Source organism: Arachis hypogaea, chromosome 16, assembly GCF_003086295.3.
Source record: "Arachis hypogaea cultivar Tifrunner chromosome 16, arahy.Tifrunner.gnm2.J5K5, whole genome shotgun sequence".
Lineage (NCBI taxonomy): Eukaryota > Viridiplantae > Streptophyta > Magnoliopsida > Fabales > Fabaceae > Arachis > Arachis hypogaea.
Window position 1 is genome coordinate 144,892,236 of NC_092051.1, and position 24,243 is coordinate 144,916,478.

The 24,243-nt window shown below is 30.2% G+C and overlaps 2 protein-coding genes and 1 pseudogene across 9 annotated transcripts; 2 read left to right on the plus strand and 1 right to left on the minus strand.

The window, feature by feature from the left end:
* The first annotated feature begins 336 nt into the window (after positions 1 to 336).
* Positions 337 to 6,292, plus strand: LOC112697518 (subtilisin-like protease SBT4.8). 8 transcript variants are annotated; one of them, XM_072221447.1, is made up of 5 exons: positions 337 to 676; positions 1,024 to 1,165; positions 1,934 to 2,016; positions 2,183 to 2,227; positions 4,296 to 6,292. In XM_072221447.1, the coding sequence occupies exon 5, from the start codon at positions 4,315 to 4,317 to the stop codon at positions 6,118 to 6,120; it is 1,806 nt and encodes a 601-aa protein (XP_072077548.1). In that variant the 5' UTR covers positions 337 to 676; positions 1,024 to 1,165; positions 1,934 to 2,016; positions 2,183 to 2,227; positions 4,296 to 4,314; the 3' UTR covers positions 6,121 to 6,292. The 8 variants fall into 8 exon arrangements, with proteins under 8 accessions (XP_072077548.1, XP_025606513.1, XP_025606515.1 ...); XM_025750728.3 differs by having other exon boundaries at positions 349 to 676; positions 947 to 1,165; XM_025750730.3 differs by having other exon boundaries at positions 369 to 676; positions 1,041 to 1,165.
* A 1,495-nt stretch (positions 6,293 to 7,787) lies between these two features.
* Positions 7,788 to 10,523, minus strand: LOC112697519 (protein PHOX1-like). The gene is made up of 2 exons (XM_025750733.2): positions 9,493 to 10,523; positions 7,788 to 9,385 (listed from the first exon to the last, which is right to left on the minus strand). Exons 1-2 carry the CDS (start codon positions 10,520 to 10,522, stop codon positions 9,330 to 9,332), a joined length of 1,086 nt encoding a protein of 361 aa, XP_025606518.2. The 5' UTR covers position 10,523; the 3' UTR covers positions 7,788 to 9,329.
* A 10,639-nt stretch (positions 10,524 to 21,162) lies between these two features.
* LOC112698306 (mitochondrial metalloendopeptidase OMA1-like) lies at positions 21,163 to 22,478 on the plus strand (annotated as a pseudogene).
* The last annotated feature ends 1,765 nt before the right edge of the window (positions 22,479 to 24,243 follow it).

Below are 24,243 nucleotides of genomic sequence, written 5' to 3' on the forward strand. Positions count from 1 at the left end.
ATTATTTTTTATTACCAGCATAAAATAATTTTATATTAAACATGAAAAATTAAATATAAAAAGTATAAAAAATAATTTATACAGTAGCATAATAAATTTATTATTATTTATTATTAATATAAAAAGTATATAAATATTATTTATCTTTTGTACAGTATTTTTTTTATATAAAAATTGGTATTTTAGTAATCAAAATTGACCACTACACCAAAAAATTTATATCCAAAAAAACACATTCAATCTAAATACATAATTATCACTATCTTAGTACTATAATTATCATAAAAATTGGTCAACCATTTTCTACAAACTATCACTTCACTCTAACTACTTCCTACTACCATCCAGTTCTTGTTTACGTGTGTACTAGCAACACAAACACGTATCTCTCTCTCTACATTTGAACAACACATTTCAGCTTCTGCTGAAAAAAATATCTTTCAACACCATAGCATTGGCCTAGCAGCACTAAAAGTAACACCAAAAAACGCCAAGGTTTCACATGGATTAAGGACTATTTAGCTGTTGGCTTACTCATTTACTCTCTCTCAGAGTAACAAGCTGATTCTTCTTCAACCTTCACCACTTTCTCTTCTTCCTCTCTTCCTCCTTCTTCTCTTACAAGAATTATGCCTATTGAAAAGAGATGTGTGTCCCTCAAATATAATAACACCAGGTAATTAGTCCTTGTTATTGTAAGGTTCATTACATGATAAACTGTGTCTATTATTAATAATAGTAGTTCTTGTCACAATTAAGAATCTGATGATAATATAGGTGAGATATTTGAATTCTTTTATCATGTTTATGTTTTCTTCTTCTTTTTCTTGTGTTGTGCTTTTATGTCAGGCAGTTGTTCTCTATTTTTCTGATTTAGGGTTTCTGATTTTCTAGTTCAGTAATATTGTTTGGTTTTGTGTTTTGTTTGATTTTGCTGAAATAATAGAGTTTGCTCCTCCTCCTCCTCTTTATTGTTTTTGGGCATTTTCTGGCTTTTCCAATATCAATGGGTAATCCAATTAGAAGTCACTTGAATTCAGAACAAATGGAAGTGCTGGGATAACGAGTACATCTGGTTTAACCGTGAGGTGGTGGGGCTTTTATTAAATGTTTTCCCTTTCATGCCATTCAGTGCTGCTGCAATTCCTTTGTCAAATTGTTTAAGGTAACACTTCTTGCATGTTATGTAGTGTTTAGTAAGAAATGGAAATCACAATAACTTATGTTCATTGGCGTTTTATCTCGATCTAATTGTAACATATGTTTAGGAATTTATGTCATTATGGTTTTTTCTTTTATAGACTTTGTGATTTCAAGTGTAAGGAATATGCCTTTTTTTTTAAATTAAGAAAATAAAAAAATATATTATTGTTCATCATTTTGTATCACCTAGATTGTTTTTGTAAAAGTTTTGTCTACAGGGCTTCATCAATTTTATTATTCAACACTCTAATTTTTGACATGATATTGATCATGGTTTTGGGGATACAAGAGTATATCTATTTTACCACTTGTTAACTGCTATCTTTCCCTTTTTTTTTTCTCTGGATTTTCTTCTTAATGAACAAAATAACAAAAGAGTAGCAACATAAAACTTAGTAGTTTCCAGCCAGAGAGTATTTTTCCCTGGAACCAGTTCAATTCACTGTCATGTATGATTCACTCTTGGATTCCAGGTCACTGGCTATTTTATTTTATTTTTTATATTTTTCTTCGAAATTTTGAAACTTGTATGCATATAGATGCATTTAATGGGTAGTGCTAGATATCATGGTTGTTTCATGCAAGTGCTCTCAATTTCTCACTAATTTGCCCCTCAATGTTGAAATCTTTTCAACACTTTGGTTTGTTTGCTGTCTTTGAACTCCAATTTTTTTCTTCAACTATCTAAGATTCTGAATACCTTTTAACACTCATATTCAAATTTTTCCAGGTCTTATTTTTCTATCCTCCATAAAAAAGTGGCCTCTTAAATGCATGGATCTTCTCTCTTTTTGCTTCCCTGGAATATTGGAGGTTAGGTTTTAGTGTTTTTGGCTTCAATTATGGTCCATTGAGTGAACCCCTTCCATGAGTGAGTTGAATGAAATTGTGCTATGCAATACTTACATTAGTTTTAGTTTTAGAACAACTTTTAGCTTTTAGTTGGATGTTTATGTAAGTGGTTAAACATTTATTGCAGGAATGCATCAAACAAAGGAATCTATTATTTGTGTTCAGGTTACAGGTATGTGAAGCTATCTTATTTTAACAAAGGCCGCCTTTTCCAACCATGTTTTAAAACTATATGTAGCAATTTATTCTACTATATTACTCTTATAAATTATAAATATTATTTTTATATGCACAATTAAAAATAAACAAAAAGAATTTTGTGAACAAAAAGAAAAAGCAAAAATAAAGAGATTAAGACTGACAGTCAATAAAATCCAGTTTGGTAAATCTTTTGAGTACTTCACCTTGTGTTTGATAGTAAAAAGGATATGAGATTGTAATTTTAGCCTTGAAAGGCTGTTGGTGCTTTTGAAATTAACTATAAAAATACTTTCCCAAACTAGCGTGTGTTTTTGAAAGTTAAAAAATCTAACCTAATCTTATATCTTAATGAATTTATAACATTATACATTAATGAATATTTGTATCTATTTTAATTTCGTATATATAATAATTTATTAGTTAATAATACCAACGACGGTTCTGCTATCCAATAGCAGCAACAGATTCAGATTCAGTCTCCCTTTCTTTTCCCTGCTCTCTGCTTCCCTTTTTTTCCCTTCCTTCTTCCTTGATCCCCCCGCTCCGTTCTCCCTTTCTTTCCCGTGTTCGTGTGTTGTGTTGTTTTTTTTTTAAGGGAATGGCGGTTAGGCTAAAAAAGGTTAGGGTTGTCCATTTGAAAATTATGATTTATTTTTGGGAAAAATATGAGATTAAGTATTTTTGGATAAATTAAAATTTAGTCATTTTAATTAAATTAGGATATAAAGTATTAATTAGTGTTCTAATTTAATTTTTTAAAATTATTTTAAAAATATTATTTGATTATTAATTTATTAATTAATTTTTAATAAAGTATTTTAATTTAAAATTAGAGATAATATAATAAATTTTTTTGTTTATAAAAATTAAAGTATTAAATTTTAAAATCTCAATTATTTAAACAAAATCATATAAATTTTTTATTATTTTACATTTGCTAAACTTTTATAATTTAAATATAAAAAATAATTTGATAATTATAAAACCAGATAAAATCTTAAATTATTTTAAACTCAATTAATCGAAATTTGCTATAATTATTTTTAATAAAATAATTTTTGAGGTTAAAGTACTTAATGAATGAATAAATCGAAATTAGTTCTTAATAATTATTTTTAATAAAATAATTTCTGGGTCTTACAATATTTATTTAGGTCTTTTTGTAATATTAAATAAAAATTGTTTTTTATTTTTACTAAATTATAAGGGTGATTTAGTAAAAGTATTGATTGATATGTATTTAAAAAAATAAAAATTAATTACTGACGTGAAAAATATAATCCATGTATCGTGTTTTAATTTGTCCATATTTTTATTGTATCGATACATAAAAATTTATCATCATACCAAAGTAAACACCATTAAAATATATAAATAATTAATAACAACCGTATTTTTTTTACGAGAATTAAGAGTGTTTGATGAATGGCTAATATTTTTCTTCAATTTTAATGTTGCATAATAATTAAAAGCAATTATATATAAGAAAATTTATTAAATTACTCTTTTATTTTAGGCCTTAGCCCATGACAACAATAAAAAAGTACTGTGGCTCATAAATTCAGCCCAATAAAATACATGAATTTAGTTCTAATTTTAGTATTTATTATTTTATCTTATCTTTATAGTATCTTCTTATTTTATCTTTATTTTTATCTTTGATAAACAATGTTCTATATATATTTAGTTTTACCTTCACAATTCAATCAATCAACAATAAATAAAAATTTCTTCCTCTTCTCTTCTCTTTTCTTTTTCTATTCTTTCACAATTTTATCAAAATTTATTTACGACAGAAGCTTTTCTTTTTTTTTTCTTTTTCTATTCTTCCACAATTTTATCAAAATTTATTTACGACAGAAGGAGAAAAAGGTTCAAAATCTCATTTTAATTATTTTGATCTTATCAATCAACTTACATTCTCTCTTAAGACATCGATTATATTAATCAAGCAATATGGGCAAGTATAATTTTCTTCTTTTCTTATACGCCTATTTTATCATGAAATCCTTAGTAAGTAGTGCTGATGATGCTGATAGGAATCTTCACATTGTATACATGGGATCACTCCCAAAGCATAATTATTCTCCAACATCTCACCATCTTAGTATGCTGCAACAAATTACTAATGATAACGATGCAACAAATCACATGGTTAGAAGTTATTATAAGAGCTTTAATGGTTTTGCTGCAATGATCACTAACCAAGAAAGAGAGAAGCTGAAAAAGATGGAAGGAGTGGTTTCTGTTTTTCCAAGCAAATCACTCAAACCACAAACTACAAGGTCTTGGGACTTCATGGGGTTCAAAGAATCGATACAGAGAAACAAAACCGCTGAGAGTGATGTTATAATCGGAGTTATAGACACCGGAATCTGGCCAGAGTCAGAGAGCTTCAACGATCATGGTTTCGGTCCAATTCCCAAAAAGTGGAAAGGCGCATGCAAAGGTGGTAAAAACTTCAGATGCAACAATAAAATAATTGGTGCAAGATACTATCTAGAAGATCAACCTTCAGCAAGAGACATTGTTGGGCATGGAACTCACACAGCATCAATTGCAGCAGGGAATAAAGTTGTGGGAGCAAGCTTCAATGGAATCGCCGAAGGAGTTGCAAGAGGAGGTGTCCCATCAGCAAGAATTGCTGCTTATAGTGTGTGTAATGAAGAACAAGGGTGCAGACCTGATGCCATATTGGCTGCTTTTGATGATGCCATTGCCGATGGTGTGGATCTTATCACAATTTCAATTGGGCAACATGAGCAAGAGACCTTTGATAAAGACGCCATAGCAATTGGATCGTTTCATGCAATGAAAAAAGGGATCCTCACTATAAACTCTGCAGGTAACGATGGTCCTAACACTGCAACATTTAGTGTATCACCTTGGTTATTCACTGTTGCAGCTACCACTATGGATCGCGTTTTGCTTGGCAATGGATTAATGCCTTTGGGGAAGTCAATAAATGGGTTTGCATCAAATAGTGCTGAAATACTGAGTAGTGCAGGCTTCATAAACAATAGTGCTCCAATTGTTGCTGAATTCTCTTCTGTAGGACCTAATATGCAAATCAGAGAAATCATGAAGCCAGATATTAGTGCTCCTGGTGTAGACATTTTGGCTGCTTACTCACCTCTTGCACCACCTTCTCCTGATAAAAGAGATAAAAGATCTGTGAAATACAACATACTCTCTGGAACCTCAATGGCATGCCCCCATGTTGCTGGTGCAGCTGCATATGTTAAGACTTTTCATCCTGATTGGTCTCCGGCAGTTATAAAGTCTTCTCTTATGACCACTGCAAAACCAATGAATGGAAGTCAACTCGCAGAATTCTCCTATGGATCAGGGTTTTTGGACCCAGTTAGAGCCATAAATCCTGGTCTAGTTTTTGATGCTTCCAAAAAGGACTATGTGAATTTGCTTTGCAGAATTGGGTATGATACAATGGAAGTTCGAAAAATCTCAGGAGACAAAAGTGTTTGCCCTTCATCATCGTCTCATCATCATCTACCAATGGCAAAAGATTTTAATTATCCTGCAATTGCGGCTGAGATTGAACCAAATAAACCATTTAGGATTAATTTCACAAGAACAGTTACAAATGTTGGATTTGCTAACTCTACCTATAAGGCTTACATCCAACAACATTCTGGCATCAACATCACTGTTGTGCCTAACATACTCGAGTTTAAATCTCTCAAGGAGAAACAATCTTTTGTTGTTCATGTTGTTGGAGGGAAATTTAGTGACAACAGTGTAGTTTCATCGTCACTGTTGTGGAGCGATGGAACACATAGTGTAAGGAGTCCAATTATTTTACGTGTTATAAAAGGAAAATGCTACTTTTACAACAAAATTTAGTCTTTGGTCAGTCTTGTTATTGTTTTTTTATTTTACTCTGTAACACAGTTTTCTTCTATTTTATTAATGATTTTTGGTGTTCATGTTAGTAACACAATTTCATTAAAAAGGGTCTTGTTCCATGTACAAAAATAATAGTCAATACTAGCCAAGTAATTGCTAATTGGTAGTCAGTGATGAACAAATTTCTTTCCAACCAAATTTCCCTTTCCGTTTTTTTTTTCTCACTTTTGCCTTATGTTCTGCATATACCTTTTTTTTTTTTAATTTTCTTTATTTCCCTCTGTCGCCCTCGCCCACTTACCAGTTACTACCGTGTCTTTCCCTCTTGCCTTTTCTGCGTTTTTTATTTCTATAATCCTATTTTTCTTTAAAAAAGATATTCATGTTCAGAATGACTATGTTAATTTTAAAAAATTTCTATTATTTTAAAAAATAACTTTTAAAATTTAAAACGTAATTACAAAAATACTTGTTCACTTAACATTTCTTATAATTTTATATGCTATAGCATTGTTGATTACTGTATCAAGTCTCAAATAAGTATAATTTTGAAAGAGAAAAAAAATTCAATCCAAAATAAGTGTCCGACTATTGTGTTTGTGAACTATGTTTGAAAAAAAAAATACGTTACAGCTTCTTGAAAGGTTCAATTTTTTGTTTGGCTAATTTTTTCTCTACAAACACAGAAGTGATTTTGTTCATAAAACCACATTTATAAGAAGTAATAATTTCTAGTTTCTCCGTTGCACTAACAGGCTTTTAGTCACTATATTTAACATTTATTTTTCTTTTACCTACTGTATTCTTCATACATGTTATTGCATTATTTATAAAATTCTTATTATTTCTCTCTATATGAGCCTTTATTTATTATTTATTATTTATATTTTGTATTAATTTTTTATTTGACATTATATATTTTTATAGTTGTAATTTTTGTGTATTATATTATTATTATCTTTTTATAATAGAATTTATTGATCCTATTAGGTAAAATAAATTAAACAAAAAAATTAATCATAAATAATAATAATAGTTAAAAATTATAGTGTACTAAAAAAGAGTACTAAGAGTATTAAAAATATACTATATAAAAAACATATAAAAAAGAAAGTATAAAAGAAAAATTAAATATGTATAAAAAGATAACATTATAATTTAATATAATGTCCTTTTAAGTAATTATTTATCTAAAAATAATTTTAACTAATATTATCTAAACAATATTTATTTTATCAAAATCAATTTTAATATAGAATTGCCAAACACAAACTTACTTCTATCTAAAATCAATTCTATAAAATCACTTTTATTCAAATTCCAGTTTGACAAACCACAATCCAAACACAAACAAATTCAAATGTAAAGGGTTGCAAGTCGGAAATTGGAGGTTTTTCTTTTTTCTTTATTTTTAAGGTTGGGAAATTGGAGGGTTAGTTTTGAGATTTTAAAAAATAAAAAAATTAAGAAGCTCAATACCGACCCTCCAATATGTGGCCTCCCTAAATCAAATGGTCCCATTTGTTTCTAGCCGTTTTTCAAATTTCACACCTCAAGATAACACACAATGAGCCAATAACAACGTATAACACCAACGTTTCCTCAATATGTAAATTAAAAAGTGGAAAAAGGAGAGTATATAATAAGTTAGTAACAAAGGAATATAGGATGAAAATACATACTTTTTGCTATATGACAATCATATAATGTTACAAAATGGCAATTTGACAACCAAAATAATCAGCAAACCTCAGCTGACCAAAACACACTGAACAATCATTTTATTGGTTTTTTCCTTTTTCCAACTGAAAAATTCAAGTCACCTCACTCCCTTGCCAATAAATGAAATCATATACTGGTATTACAACCGAAAAGAATGACAACCTTACACCATAATCCCCTAATAAAAGATTTAAAAAATATACATATAACAATGCTTTCTAGAATGACATCCCAACTTCATTCAAAATTGACATGGAAATGAAAAAATAATCCAATCTCAGCAACCATCAATGAGCTAATCAAAGCAGTATGGAGGGGGAGAAAATATAAAAAAAAAAAGAAAAAAATCCCTGCAATCAAAGAGATACAATGTCATCATTGACATTATATAGATACAACTTAACTGAAAGGATTATAAGAAAATAAAATATTGAATTATATGCACTATCATGCAATCCAACAGGAGTAACAAAGCCTTATTCTACTAGGCAGGTCGGTTATATCATGTAATCCGACAATGACCAAAAAACAAATCATCATGAATTATGTCATTTCAGAAGCCAATCCTATTTTGCAATCCCTGGTTTCTGCTTTACTCTTTCTGTTTGTGATTGATATTCTCTTATAATTTTCAATATGTAGACAACAATTACAAGGCCATGAAATCCCTCAAATGTTTTCAGTTGGAGGAATAATACTATCCTTCCCCATAAGAGGCTTTTCAGTTAGTTGCGGAATACTTCCTAACATCTTACCAAAGCCCATTTCTCACACAATCTCCACATAAAAACAATTCAAATTTGAAATATGATGATCCTTCTCCCATAAATAATACTAAGCATGTCTTAGCTGACCTAACCTAACTGGAGTCTTATCAATAACTCATATTGCTTCTTCAAAGAAATCTCAGGTAGTACTAAAGACAGCAGCATCAAATTATAATACAAGGAAACATGAACCTAAGCATTTGTCAACTAATCACAATTATCCAGTCAGTAATAGTTATTCTAAGGTCAATCACATGCACCCCATGTTTCCATACATGCGTCTCCAAAGCTTTTTTACTATCATTTCCACCACAAGAATACTTGTAAAAACATCTCTCAAGTTATGAATGGGAAAATTATCATTTCAACTTTGCAAGACAAACAACAGAAAGGAATAAAGGATCATTCATGTCGGAAGAGTCGAGACAAAAAACACTTAATTTTCCTAGCAAAAGTAAAATGCAAATCTAGCATTTAATTACTAATGAAAGCAGAAGCATCATGCAAAGAAACTGGAGTATAAGCACAGTCTTACTTACCTGTCTTAAAGGAGGAGGAAGCCTTCAAAATATGTAATAGACAAAACAGAAGCATTATATATGCTTCTAAAGAACAACAAACTCTAAGTAAGAACACTCAAAATTGCTCCAAGATGTCATGTAGTTTTGGAAGACGCCGACGAAACAACGGTTCAAGTCGAAATGATGGAACATCAAATTACCACCCATCATACATCTCATTCCATGCTTGCACTATCTCGTCAATTTTGAACCCTGTGATTATTAAAATTTAAAAATGTGTTCTTAGTGCCCTGAAATAATTGAGACTCAAAATGGATGTGAGATGTAAACATGATGAATCATATTTTTGAATTACATACCTCCAAGTGCTGTTGTATTAGAACTATGATTCTTTATCATGACACCTATGTCGGTCGAAGAAGCTCCAGCTAGTTCAAACTTTTCAACAGCAACCTCCAAGCATTCCTCCCATGTGGGTAGGCCTAGCTTATATTCCACAACAGAGCGCTCATACAACAACGTTCCCCATAAAAGATATACCTGTAACCTCATCTTTGAAGCCTGCTCTTCGGCTTCCTCCGGAGAAACATCCCGGAAAAGATTATGCAAATCCATTTTCTCTAACTGTTCTTTATATTTGTCGAATTTGGATAATCCATTCAAACGCTGCTCCTCAATCTCTTCCCACATCAACATGCCTTTCTCCATGCTATCCTCTGCCTTGTTATAGTACTGCAAAACCTCTTCAGAAGCACCAATGTCCAGGTCCTTATTGGTTGCCACCGAATAACACCAATGAAGCTTTGCTTGCTCAAACTGCTGATACCCGAGAGCAAGAAGTCCTTCATAGAAGTCGGGTTTGATTCTCACGGCCTCTTCGTATCTCGTTTCTGCTTTTGTGTACTCATTTTGAGCCCAGTCATATGCAGACTTGATACTCTCCAAAGACTCTCTTGATCCATCCTCTGCAGAGGATACACGCTTCCTTGCCCTAGACATGTGAACATTCCCCCAATTAAAGAATGCCAAAGCTGCCATTTCTTGAAATTTATCTGCTGCAATTTCAAACAGTTCTTGAGCATCATCATCCGATGCAGTATCCTCCATTGCTTCGGAATATAGCTTCATTCCAACCTCGTGAATATCTAGATATGCATCAGAGTCAAACCCAACATGGTTCTTGAACAGCCTTGCAAACTGGACAAGCCAGTCCTCCACAGTAATCACCCGGTTTGCTACCGGTTCGGCTCTTTGCCTAGCTACATTCTCTATATCCTCATCTTCTTCAAAAACGATTTCACTATGAAAAATCGAAAAAAAAAAACGAGAAAACAGAGAGAAAAGAACGTAAATGAAGAAGAAGAAGAGGAAGACGAGGAAGAAGAACATGCAAAAACGAAAGAAAAGAAGAAAAAGAAGAAGAGTAAGAGGAAGAAGAACGTGCAGCAAGAAGAAGAAGAAGAAGAACGAGAAAGAGAAGGCAAAAAACGAAAGAAAAGAAGAAGGAGAAGACGAAGAGGAAGAAAAATAGTTCGAAGTGCGTTTTGAGTTAGTTTTAATTGAACTTGTAAGGTTTACAAGCTTTAATCGCTTGTATGCGAAGAATAACTCTTTTCCAAACTAGTGTGTATATTTTGAGGTTTTTAATTAATTTTCACATACAAGCCTTTTCATTGTACAAGTCTTTAATATTCCTTATCCCTAAAATGTGCTTTTTATGGCACGTATGTTTCACGCGCCTCCTTTATGGATTTTTTAATCAATCAACGCGCGAATATATAACTTTCTTTTTCGAAAAGATTTCATTTTCTTTTTCAAATTTCTTTTGCGTTTTCTTGCATTCTCTCTTCGATCTCTTTTGTGCATTTCTCTTTGTCTTCTCTTTTTCCGTTTACGTAAGTTTCTCTCTCTATTCTCTTTCTTTGATTTTCTCGTTTGGTGGCTACTCCAATGAAAATTTAATAATTGTCATCATGTGAAGATATATCATTTTGACCATTGAATAATAGATTGTAAGGCTTGATTTTATTTGAAGTAAAAGTGTTACCTTTATTTAAAGTGTTACAAAATAAATAAGTTACACTTTTTAAACAAGGATCATCATGAGAAGATGTTTTTGGCATCTTCATGAGAGTAGCTGCCTTCTCGTTTTCCATTATTTCTGAAAGGGTTAAGTATTTTTTTCGTCCCTAAGGTCTGAGGTAAAAATCAAAACCATCCCCAACTGTTTTTTGTTATTAAAATAATCCCCAACCTTACAAAATATTATAAAATTGTCTTTTTCTACTTCAATTATATTTTTTTGAGCAAATTATTCTAAACTATTAATAAAAATAATATATTAAAAAAAAAGAAAAATCCCACCCCACCCCACCCCACTCCCCAGCATCTCTTCTTCGCTCTCTTCTCTCCCACCCCCAATCCCCTTCCTCCTACTCTCTGACTAATAATATTCCCACAGCAATATTCTTTTGTCTCCACATTATCAAATCTGCAACTGCAATAAATAAAGCAATGGCATTGATTCAATAACATAGATTCAAGGTTAATGATGTCAATTCACTTTCTTTCTTTTTTTTTTGGCTTTTTCACTGAAAAAGCAAATGATATCACCACATTCCCATAGTCCCACTATCAAAGAGTACTCAACGAACATAAACAATACCAAATTGTGATATTGAATTAAGATACTAATTGAGTATAATAAATCAAAGAAATGACAATGAAGTTAAGAAATAAAAAAAAATAGAAAAATTGATCATGAAGAGTTCTTTCCCTATTGAACAACCAATCAGATGAACCCATTTTGGGGATAAACCGAAAAAAAAGGAAAGAAATTGAACCCAGATAAGGGTGTGTGACACCAAAAAATAAAGAGTTTTGAGATGATAAATTCCCCATGGTCCAAAATTTCACCATCTTCAACCTAACGAAATTAAAGTCACCGTCTTCATGACCCACGGACGGCAAGGGGAGGGGGTTGTGCGGGATAATGATTGGGCTTCCTTCATGGTGGATGTGGTCGTCGTTGTGGGCGAGTTGAGAGGCGGCAGTTTGCTACGGACGGAAACTCTTCGGCTCCGGTCGGGAGGTGACGGCACAACTACGTAGGTGAGAGAGATAAGAGCAAGTTAATGAAGGAGGGTTATTAGGAACTAATGATGGTGGGATGGGGTTTAATTTTTGTTGGGAACTGATGATGATGGTGGAATGGGTTTGGGGTGGGGGGGGGGGAGTTCAAAGAGGCTCAGAGTGTAGGAGGAAGGAGATTGGGGGTAGGAGGGAAGAGAGCGAAGAAGAGATGCTGGGAGTGGGCTGGGGTAGGGTGGATTTTTTTTTAATATTATTTTTATTAATAGTTAAGGATATTTTGGTCAAAAATATATAATTGAAATAGAGAAGGACGACTTTATAACATTTTATAACGTTGGGGATGATTTTAATAACAAAAAAAATCGGGGACGATTTTGATTTTTACCTTAGACCTTAGGGACGAAAAAGTACTTAACCCTTTCTAAAATCAAGCTCTGAAATCGTTTTGAAGATAATGGATGATTCAACTTCAGATTGTCAGCTGAACCAGAGCGAAGTAGATTTTGAATTTGAATCCAATGAAGTTTAATTCCAATTAATAATTGAATCTGAATTTGAATCCAGTTAATAGTTTATGATTGTGTAGCTGAATAATGCATGGACTTTGCCTGTGAAATTTGTTGTTTATTGTTCCTTGTTTGAATTGAATCTAATATACTAGTTCTGATGAATTTTTCGCATTTTATATCAGACATTCGGGTGTAAATCAAAAATATTTGGGTGTATTTTAAGAAAGTTTGGGTGTATTTATAGTTTATGACTTTTCATCTCACTGAGAGTGAATCTTATTCTTTTAGTTGAATTGTTTTAGTTTCTGTTTAATGATGATTCATGAATCTGATGTTTGTTCTTTTTTATGATGGTTTTATAGTTCTATTTGCATTCTATAGTTTATGCTTGTTTTAATATGGTGTATTTTGGGTGTATTTTGCAGTCCCTCTGTGGTATTGATGAGCAGTTTGTTCTCCACATACAAGCGTTTTTCTCATACAAGTCTTTACAAGTCTTTTCCTCCTTTTATTGTTTTGAATCCAATCAAGTGGCTAAGGTGTGGTTCAATTCAGAAGAAAAAAATGTAGCATTAGAGAAAATATTTTTCTGTACAAAAATGCTATTTGTACACTAAAATTAGCCACCAATGTATTTGTGTACAAATACATGTATGCTTTAATTTATTTTCAATGTATATTTGTATTCCAGTATGTATTTTATACTGGTGGCTAACTTTGGTGGCTAATTTTAGTGTATACGTAGCATAACTCATTTCTGTATTTGCAGCAAATTTGGGTGTATTTTAAGAAATTTTGGGTATATTTTTATTCTGATAAGTTCTGCTTAATTTAGAACTCTTTCTCTTCCTCCCCCTCATCTTCTGCTGCTTCTTTTTTTCATCATAATCACCATCTTCTTCTTTTTTTTTATTCATCTTTTTCTTTTTGTTTTACCTTCTCAAGTTTCTTCTTGTTTTACTCTCTTAACAAGAATAGAAACAAAAAAATCAAACAAAGAAAAAGAAGAAGAAACACATAATGCTCCAAAATTACTTGAAAAATGATGAACTTATATTCATTTAACTAAAAGAAATAAAGAAATAAGGAAAAGAAGAAGAAAAAAAATGCAGCATTAGAGGAAATATTTTTCTGTACATAAATGCTATTTGTATACTAAAATTAACCACTAAAATCAGCCACCAATGTATTTGTGTATAAATACATGTGTGATTTAATTTATTTTCAATGTATATTTGTATTCTAGTATGTATTTTATGCTGGTGGCTGAATTTGGTGGCTGATTTTAGTGTACACGTAGCATAACTCATTTCTATATTTGCAGCAAATTTGGGTGTAAAACGAAGATATTTGGGTGTAACACGAAGATATTCAGGTGTATTTTAAGAAAATTTGGGTGTATTTTTATTCTGATAAGTTCTGCATAATTTAGAACTCTTCTTCTTCCTCCTCCTCATCTTCTGCTGGTTCTTTTTTTTTAATCTTCATCACCATATTCTTCTTCTTTTTTTTCTTATTCATCTTTTCTTTTTTCTTTTACATTCTCAAATCTCAAGTTTCTTCTTGTTTTACTCTCTTAATAAGAATAAAAACAAAAAAATCAAACAAAGAAGAAGAAGAAGAAAAAAAATGCAGCTTTAGAGGAAATATTTTTTCTGTACAAAAATGCTATTTGTACACTAAAATCAGCCACTAAAATCATCCACCAATATATTTGTGTATAAATACATGTTTGGTTTAATATTCCAGTATGTATTTTATACTAGTGGCTGACTTTGGTGGTTGATTTTAGTGTACACGTAGCATAACTCATTTCTGTATTTGCAGCAAATTTGGGTGTAAAACGAAGATTTTCTGATAAGTTCTGCATAATTCAGAACTCTTCCTCTTTCTCCTCTTCATCTTCTGCTGTTTCTTCTTCTTCATCTTCTTATTTCATATTCTCATAATTCTTTTTGGGAGAAAAAATTAAACAAAGAAGAAAAAAATACATAATGTTGCAAAATCAAAAGAAGAAGGAAGAGAAACACGACGATGAAGATGAAACACGTGAAGAAAAAGGAGGAGAAACACAAAGAAGAAGGAGAAGAAGAAGGAAGAAGAGGAAGAGGAGAAAAACGCGAAGAAAAAATGATAGTTGTGATTTTTATTAAGGAAGAAGAAGAGTCGTTCATAATGGTGAATGAGCGCTTTGGAAACGTGATGCACGTGTTAACACGCTTTTGTGGGTGACCGTAGCTTCTGTTGGGTTTGGCCAAACTTGTAAGACTTGTAAGCCAAAAAGACTTCTATGTGTAGCATAACTGAATATTTTATTTAAATAAATTAAATAAATTCAATAATTACAAAAATAAATAATTTTAAATAAAGGATAAATAGGTCCTTGACTTTTTTTTTCTGCGGATATTTTCGTCTCCGAAGAATGAAAAATACATTCATGTCCCTGACCCCTCTAAAACGTGGACAAATTTATCCTTCCGTTGAAATCATTCCGTTGGACTCGACGGAAAACTCTGACATGGCAAACGTGGTGTTGACTTGGCCGTTACGGGATGACACGTAGCCTGTAACTTTTGAAAAGAAGACATATTAGTTTTCACGCACTAAAACAACGCCGTTTCACCCCACCCATCCAAACACACTTTAATCCCCTTTTGCATTTTCAACCAATATTCTAGATTCAAGCCAAATCAGATTCAGATTTTCAACCAATCAACAATACTTCACCAAATCCAGAAGCAGCAAATTCAGCACTTCCAGTTCTGCAATTCCAGAATTCAGATTTGGTTTATGAAGATATAGAATTAAGGAATGCAACAACAACAATTCCATAATCATCAGCAATGCATCCAAAACACACAAACAAAGAATCAACAGAGTAATCAATCGCAACAATATCAGCAAAATTTCAAGAAAAATGAGAGGCAAGAGTCTATGCAAATTCAGATTCAACAAGCAATTCAGCAAAATATTCACCAACAACAGAGCACAAATTCAATTTCACAGGCTCAGTTCATAATTCAACAAGTCCAGATTGTGAAATTTATGAAGAACATATAAGAACTCCTCATAATTCTAGAAAAATTGTTACGCTCTCAAATAGAATCAGCAACTTACCAGAAATTGCATATGCAAAATTCGAAGAACACCTGGATCTACATTTGGCGCATTTGGAGAAAACGGCTCTGGTCAAGGAGGAAGTTGCCGTCTAAGACGGCGGAGCAGCAGCGGAGGGGTTGAATCTCCCATTGCCAAAGCCACCGTTCTCGTTTACAAAGGCGACCGTTGGCCTTGGGACAGCAAATGGCGCTGGCGAAATTGCAGTTCTACATTGAGGCAGTGGCGCCGAGGTCGGCGCCATCGCAAAGAAGGAAGGAGAGGACACCGTGCATGATGGAGGCGGCTGGATCCAAAGCGGCGAGGACGGCGTCGCGAGTGGTTCTACAAGTGTGCTTCACGACGGCATTGTCGCAACGCGAGGAGCACCGAACGATCATGTGGAGGCAGCGTTGAGTTCCAACGGCGATCCTTGCAAAGGTTGGTTCTGTCATGCTTCTTCGATTGTGGCCAAGCCACCACTACTCATATCTGCTTGCTTCATTGTTTATTCACTTATTTGCTTCATTATTGTTCTGATGATGTAATTGCAAATTTAGTTTCATTAATTTGTTTGTTAATTATTTTTGTGTATTGACTTATTAGGAATTAGGAATTCGAAATATTATTAGTTGTTGTTGTTGTTGAAAATTAATTTGAATGATATATGTTTATCAATTTTGTATTTATAATTTTATAATGTAATTTTTAATTTGTGTAAAATTATGAAATTTTTTATTAATTAATTAACAAAAATTTATAATTTTATTCTATTAGTAATGGAAAAATATTTCAAAAGAACCTCATCATTGGAGATTGAATTCCAAAATAATTCATCAACCTCTTCTAATAAAAGGAGGTTTTTAAAATTCGAAATAGAGAGTCTTATTATTTTATTATTTTAATTTATTGGTTAAATAATTTAAAGAATAATTATATTTTATAACATCATAGTATAATTATAAAAATTATTATTATATTATATATATTTTGCCCACACTAATAGAATATTTTGGATCCGTCACTGTCTATTTATATATTTTTTAATTAAATAATTAACTATCACTATAATTAAATTTATGATAATAAAATAATTAAATTTATAATAAATAAATAATTAATTAAAATTTTTCACAATAGTATAATAAAATTTTATTATAAAATACTAAATATATAATTTTTATATACAGTAGTTAATTGATAGCTGATGTTTTGTGGACACTTAGCATAATTAAATAATTTATTATAGAAAAATTAATTTAATTTAAGTTATTACTTTTTAGATGGTAAAAATATATTTTATTATTTTAAAATATAACTATATATGTTTTAAACCTAGTTCAAAATTAGATCAGCTCAAAACTTCTTTGATATTATTTCCATTATAAGAAAGTCTCAAAGAAATAAGAATGAAATCAAAATGAAGATACATACAACCAAGGGGTGGGATCTTTGTGTCATAAATGAAATTCACATACATTCCCTATTTCATGGTACACTATTACAAAGGTACATACTACATACCCGTATTTTGTAAAATGGTTGAGATGACCCTATTTAAGTATTTAGTACGAGTGATACTAGGTAATCAAAGAATAATTATAATATAAAAATGTCATGTAAAAATTTCTATTTTTTTGATAAGCAAGTGATATATATTTTCTTATTACTTATTCTTCTTATCACCTACTATTTTGCTGCATGTTTGGAACTATTAATATTCTTTTTAAAATCAATTTCAGTTTCTCTTAAATCAAATTCCTAACCTCTCTCAATCACATTATTATCCATTAAATGCAATAATTTTCTGTAAAAATTATGGAAGTTAAATTAAAAATTTTTAACAATTTTTACTATACAACTTATATTTTACATATAGATTATTAAAAAATAAAAAATAAAATATAAATATAAACAAAAATTTAAAAATAATTTTTTAAAAATAATTATTAACTCGTCATATTAAAATCAATAAATAAGCATACATATGAATATTAAATAAAATATTAAAATAATTAAAATCATGACCTACTAGTACACATATGGAATAATTTAGAAAATACAATAAGACGTATAGTTTAAAATTTGATAATATTAATTATAAAAATTTATTAATTATAGACATGATAGGTATGAAATTATGAATATTATGAGTACAAATTATGGATGTTATGTGTATGAATTTATGGATGTTATGAGTAAATTTATCAATTGAATAAATTAAACTAAGAATTTGACATTTTTTTTAAAATTCAATTATGATCAAATTTAAAAATATTTGTGTTAACTTTATAGTTACTTATGCAATAACTAAAAAATGATATGTGTATGAATGTAATATCTAATAAACATGAATTTAATTTTTAGATATTATTTGTATGTAATTATGGATGTTATGTATATGAACATATGCATGTTATTATGTGTATGAATATAGTAGTACAATATAATTATAAATACACATAGAAACACACACACAAAAAATCAGTTTATTACCGTACCTCATCAAAACTAGTGTGATTTTTCATATTCTCAAAAATTGGTTGACTGACAACAACCTCGTCGGGTGAGTCCGTCTGTTGTTCAAATTCTTCATCAGCGCCTTCTACCATAGGTACCGTATTAAGGTCGAATTCAATTGTCATACTATTTTTAATGATAAAGACGACTTCTTGTAAAATTTATTGTCCTGTTCTAAATTTTTAATTGTGCTTGCAATGGTATTAGAGTTGTGAATTTTGAACGAAAATAATTGAATTAATGGAAACAAAACCATATTAGGATAACTTGCAGGTTTTGTATCTCCATTAAATGATAATAAATGACTTAACAAAAATAAAAAATAAATTACAATTAACTCATTTAATACAAATTATCATTACCATTTTTTATAATTATTATTAGTTTTTATTGTAAATTTAAATATAAAAATCAAATCATAAAAAAAATATTAAGTATTGATTATAAGAATACTTAATACTAAGAAATATGATATTATAATTAATATCATTAATAAATGGGATTGATAAGAATATAAGACATAGATTGATAAGAGAATGAAATAAAAAATAAAATTATTGTTAAATAATATAAATAAAATAAATTATAAAAAATTTTAGTTAATTATCGTTGAAAATTTTTTGTTACCAAATTTTTTTCATTTAATATTTACTCTCCCATCCATAATTTTAATCCAATGTATATATAGCCCATCCATAATATTCCATACAATACATAGATAGACATATTTAAATGACATACACATGAAGGATAATTAAATAGTTCAGAACCTTAGAAAGAAGGTAAGGGTCCCCATCCCATACCTGAAAAGAAAATGTTACAAAAACAATGCCATCAAATGATAAATTTCTATGACCAAAATATATTAATTATTATATTATTAAGTATGTGAACTCCACCTACTCTTTAACACCTTTTTTTTCTTTTTTTTTTTAATTATTATTATTATTATTATTATTATTATTATTATTATTATTATTATTATTAAATCAATAAAGTTTTTAAATTCAGTAAAGTTTTTAAAATTAATTAAACTCACTTTAATTATTTTTTTTATTTAAAACATTTAAATTTTATGTCAAAAACACATCTAAAATTAAATAAATAACATAAATACATTTAAAATTATGTATTAACACATCTAAATTATTGTTATTGTAGTTCTAAATTACATATTAAACATAAAAAATTAAACTCAAATACACATAAAAAATTATAAGAATGCATCTAAATATTTTATCAACACATCTAAAATTTATGTAAAAAAATTTATATATATATAAAAACATAATGAACAACATAAATACATCTAAAATTAAGTATAAATTTATATATGTATATAAGAATATAATAAATAACATAAATATATCTAAAATTATAAGAATGCATTTTAAAAGTAATGCGAAAAAAATAGAACAACAACATAATAAAGCCTAAAATGACAAAGAAAGAAAATGAAGAAAGAGAAAAATAAAATAGAATATCTATGAGAGAAAGAAAAGTAAAAACATAGTAAACGCAAAAAAGAAAAGGGATTAATGAGAAGAGGAATGAATGAATTGAAAGCCTGCTTCCATTTATAGATCAAGCAACAGCAGCACCAATACGAGTTTATGGGTATTTCACAACATAGAAAAATAAATTTTGAATTTTAACTAATTTAATTTTTGTATGTATATTTAAATCGTAATACATTAATAATTAAATATATTAAATTCGAAACAGAAATTTAAAATTAAAATTAAAATTTTAAATTTTAATTTTATTTAGTTTGTATTTTAAATGTGTATTTAATTTTAAAAAGATACTAAATTTATTTATAATTTTTAGATGTGTTTGTTTTACTTGTTTTTTTAATTATTATAATAAAAAACTGAAAATTATACAATTTCTAAAGGATACCTAGTTAAATTATTTTCTTCTTCCCATAAATTGACTAATTTCTTATGAAAAATGTTATCTACCATATGATATATATAATATTAAATCTTAGACGACAAATTAACAGATCGATATATATTTTATATTTTATTAAACATAAATAATTGATTTAATAATTAATTTTTAATATATATTTATTATAATCATTTTAAGAATTTACGTATTAAATTTTTTTTATAACAAAAGAGAAAAGATCAAATTTATTATTTTCTCAAAAAAAAATATTATTTTTCTAATAATATTTATTTACAATATAAATTCAGTTATTATTTTAATTATGTTCATATAAATTTATTAATTAAAAATTATTAAATAATTTAATATATATTTATCTAATAATTTTTAATTATTAATTTTACATAAAAATAAATTAAACAAATCTTGACTTCATATTTATGTCATGGGATATAAGACCACTAGTCAAAACTTTTACTACTAATATGTGATTGTGACTTTTCAATTTCCATGTAGACTCGTTACATATTTACATTGCATTTACACCGTCAAGGTCAAAAGAATGTTGTCCGCATAAAGCAATAAAGCATAAGTGACCATTTATTACTCCTAGAGTTTCAAAATAAAACCAAAAATCATTGGTACATAAATACATAAATCTTTGACTAAAGTAATTTCACTCCAAAATTCTCATTAATATTTCGGTAATCATTCTCCTTATTAGCAGTAATCCAGAATGTTGTCTCTTCAAATTTTTTTATTTATAAATAATCAAATAATTAAATAGATTGTATTACTATTATTATCAAACATGGCTATGGATATCACACCTTCGTTACTCTCTTCTCTAGTGGCGCTACTCTTCCATTTATTTGTCAATCCTCAAATGCAACCAACAAAATTGTGGAAGTGAACAAAATGTGCAACACAACCCTAAACCCTATAAACCCTTCATTTTCTTCAAAATTTCTAAACTCAAAACCCGGTGCTGCATTACACAATCGTCAATCGGTGTTGTTGGTTCCAATATTACCAACACCATTAGTCTTCTACTGATTCAGATGCCAAAGATCATTACTTGACGCATTTCGGTTACGACAATGGCGCATTATGCTGCTTCTGGTGTTACGGCATGGTTAACGTTCGTCGTGTTTCTAGTGATTCGCCAACTGATCATTGTTCGCTACCGAAATATGCGGAATCCTAGACTTGTATTCTTTATAGTGTTGGTCGGGTCAGGGATATTGATTACTATGCATTTTTGGAATTTAGAAACAGTTCCATATACCAAGAGAACCCGCTGCATTTTGTTATCTAATGACATGGAGAGGCAACTTGGTGAGGCTGAATTCGAGAACAAGAAGGCGAGTTTCAAGGGAAAGATCTTGCCTCCCATACACCCTCAGAGTGTGAGGATAAGGATGATATCAATGGAAATCATTGATACCTTGCAGAGAGGGTTGAGCAAGGAACAAGTTTGGAGTGATGTTGGTTATGCATCAGCATGTCACAGGGTTTGAAGGGGATACTGAGGAGACTTTGAAATTATTGACTAATGCTAATGCTTATTGTAAGGCAGAGAGTGGTTGGCACAAGGAAGATGAAATCCTTGATGACAGTTGGGTTCAGCAAAGTAGAAAGAAAGGGCCAGCTATCTCGCATCTCGATGGATTGAATTGGGAGGTGCTTGTTGTCAATGAGTCGGATGTCAATGCCTTTTGGCTACCTGGTGGTAAGATTGTTGTGTACACCTGATTGTTAGAGCATTTTAAAAGTGATGCTGAGATTGCCACTATAATTGGACATGAGGTATAATTGTGCTTTGTTTAACTAATGTTCTTGGTTTATTAATTCGTCTGAAAGATATCTATGCTTTTTGTCTGTTTTTTCTTCTTAATTAGGTTGGTCATGCTTTGGCCCGACACACCGCTGAATATATGACGAAGAGATTGTGGTTTGCTATCCTGCAGTTTATTCTTTATCGATTTGTCACCCCGGAAATCGTCACCATAATGTCTTCTCTTTTCTTGAGGCTACCACTCTATCGACTGTATAACTTGGTTCATGTCTTTCTAATAAGTCAATTTCCTCTGTGGTTCTTTGATTATACTTGTTGCATTTTACTTAACATCATGTTTGTCATGGCTCTCAAAATAGTGTAGAATGCTGTTGTGGATTGCTTTAGTGCTTTATTCCACATAACATATTAGTTCATGGAAGATTTTGATAGTTCCAAGCAAATAAGAACTCCATTTCATTTACCATATGCTTTACCATAATTTCAATTGAGGGAATGATAGTTGATATCTTTTCTGAATAAAATTTGTGAGTGAGATTGGATTTAATAATTCATTTGAAACTCTGGTGTTTGTTGTGATACAGTAATCAAATTTTGACATGTCTTTCCTCATTCATCCTCAATTGTAGTTCCCTTGAGACATTATTGTGTGCCATCTATCAGCATGTCAATGTTGTTTTAAATTTCGGATTATGCTTAAATAATCATCATCTACATGCTGCTTGTACTTATTTCTCTTGGTAGATATTTTGTTGAAGTGGAAACTTTTCCTTTTTAAAATTTTTATAACTAAATCCTGTTTTCAGGATGGAAATGGAAGCGGATTACATTGGCATGCTCTTAATTGCTTCCGCCGGATATGATCCACGGGTGGCGCCCACAGTGTATGAGAAGCTGGGAAAAGTCAAGGGTGAGTGGGCACTTTGGGACTATCTCTTCACTCATCCATCTGGAAGAAAGAGAGCAGAGTTGCTCTCCCAGGCCAAAATAATGGAAGAAGCATTCACCATATACAAGAATGCTAGGTCTGGAAGATGTATTGAAGGATTTCTTTGGACCAACATAACTTATATTACTACACCAGAATCAACAAAGAACTTGTGGATGAAACTTAAAAGAATTCTGTTTTAGCCAAAAGAAAAGCTAGACAATTTTCTGTATGATGAATTTTGTCAACAATTTAGTTTCATAGATAGATGTTTGTTAAGTAAAGTGTTAATTGTACAGCGCTTCAAAGAAAATTAATGATTAGATCATCTGGTCTAACATCTCAAAGGTGTTTCTAAGGTAGAAGGGACTATTTTTTCATGTGTTCAATACATATTATTGCAACAACCAAATCAAGTATGCTCATATAAAAGGTTAAAAAAGTATTGTTCAATGTATTTTTTAGGAATTTGCTCGTGATGGATTAGGGAAGTCTTCTCTATTTGGGAAGAAAGGTAGTGCTGCTTTGATAGAGTGAAAAGGCTTTTGGTATTACACTGTTGAGAGATGGAGAAATGGTAGTGCTGCCTTGATAGAGTGAAAAGCTGTTCAGTCAATTGAACCTCAAGTTTATGACTATGCATGCAAGGTTGATATTATCATGCTTACAAAGGATTATATGAAACTGGGGGGAGGATAAAGGATTAGGAGAAAAGACTTTCACAACCGGTTAAAAAAAGAGCAGGAAGGATGCTTATGGGTTCAGCCTCAATAGGTGATGATGGTATTGATGTTGACAAAGGAGGAGGATGAGAAACAGAAAAAGAATGTTAAATGCCACATATTTTGTTGAGATAGTTGGCACATTTCTTTGAATGATATCATTATTCTTTGTTTTATGATGAAAAATATAATAAATCATGAAGCTAAACCACCTTTCTAAGTATTCTTTTTATATAATTTTTCAATAAGAAAAAATGGTTGATTTCCATATAATTTCTTTGTTTTGAAAATAATTTTTTTCAATATTTACTTATTTTAAAAATTAACAGATTGTTATATATACAATTAAAACTCTTTACATGTCCTTAAGGATTTATCACTGGCCAATAGAATATTACATATAGAAAGGAAGATTAATGAGCTAATCATTCAATCACACTAAATTTTATTATCTATCTTATTTATATCCAAAATACAAAATATCCCTCACTGTTTTTAAAAATCTTTGAAAATAGTATATTGTAAGTCAATATCAAGGTTGCGAGAAC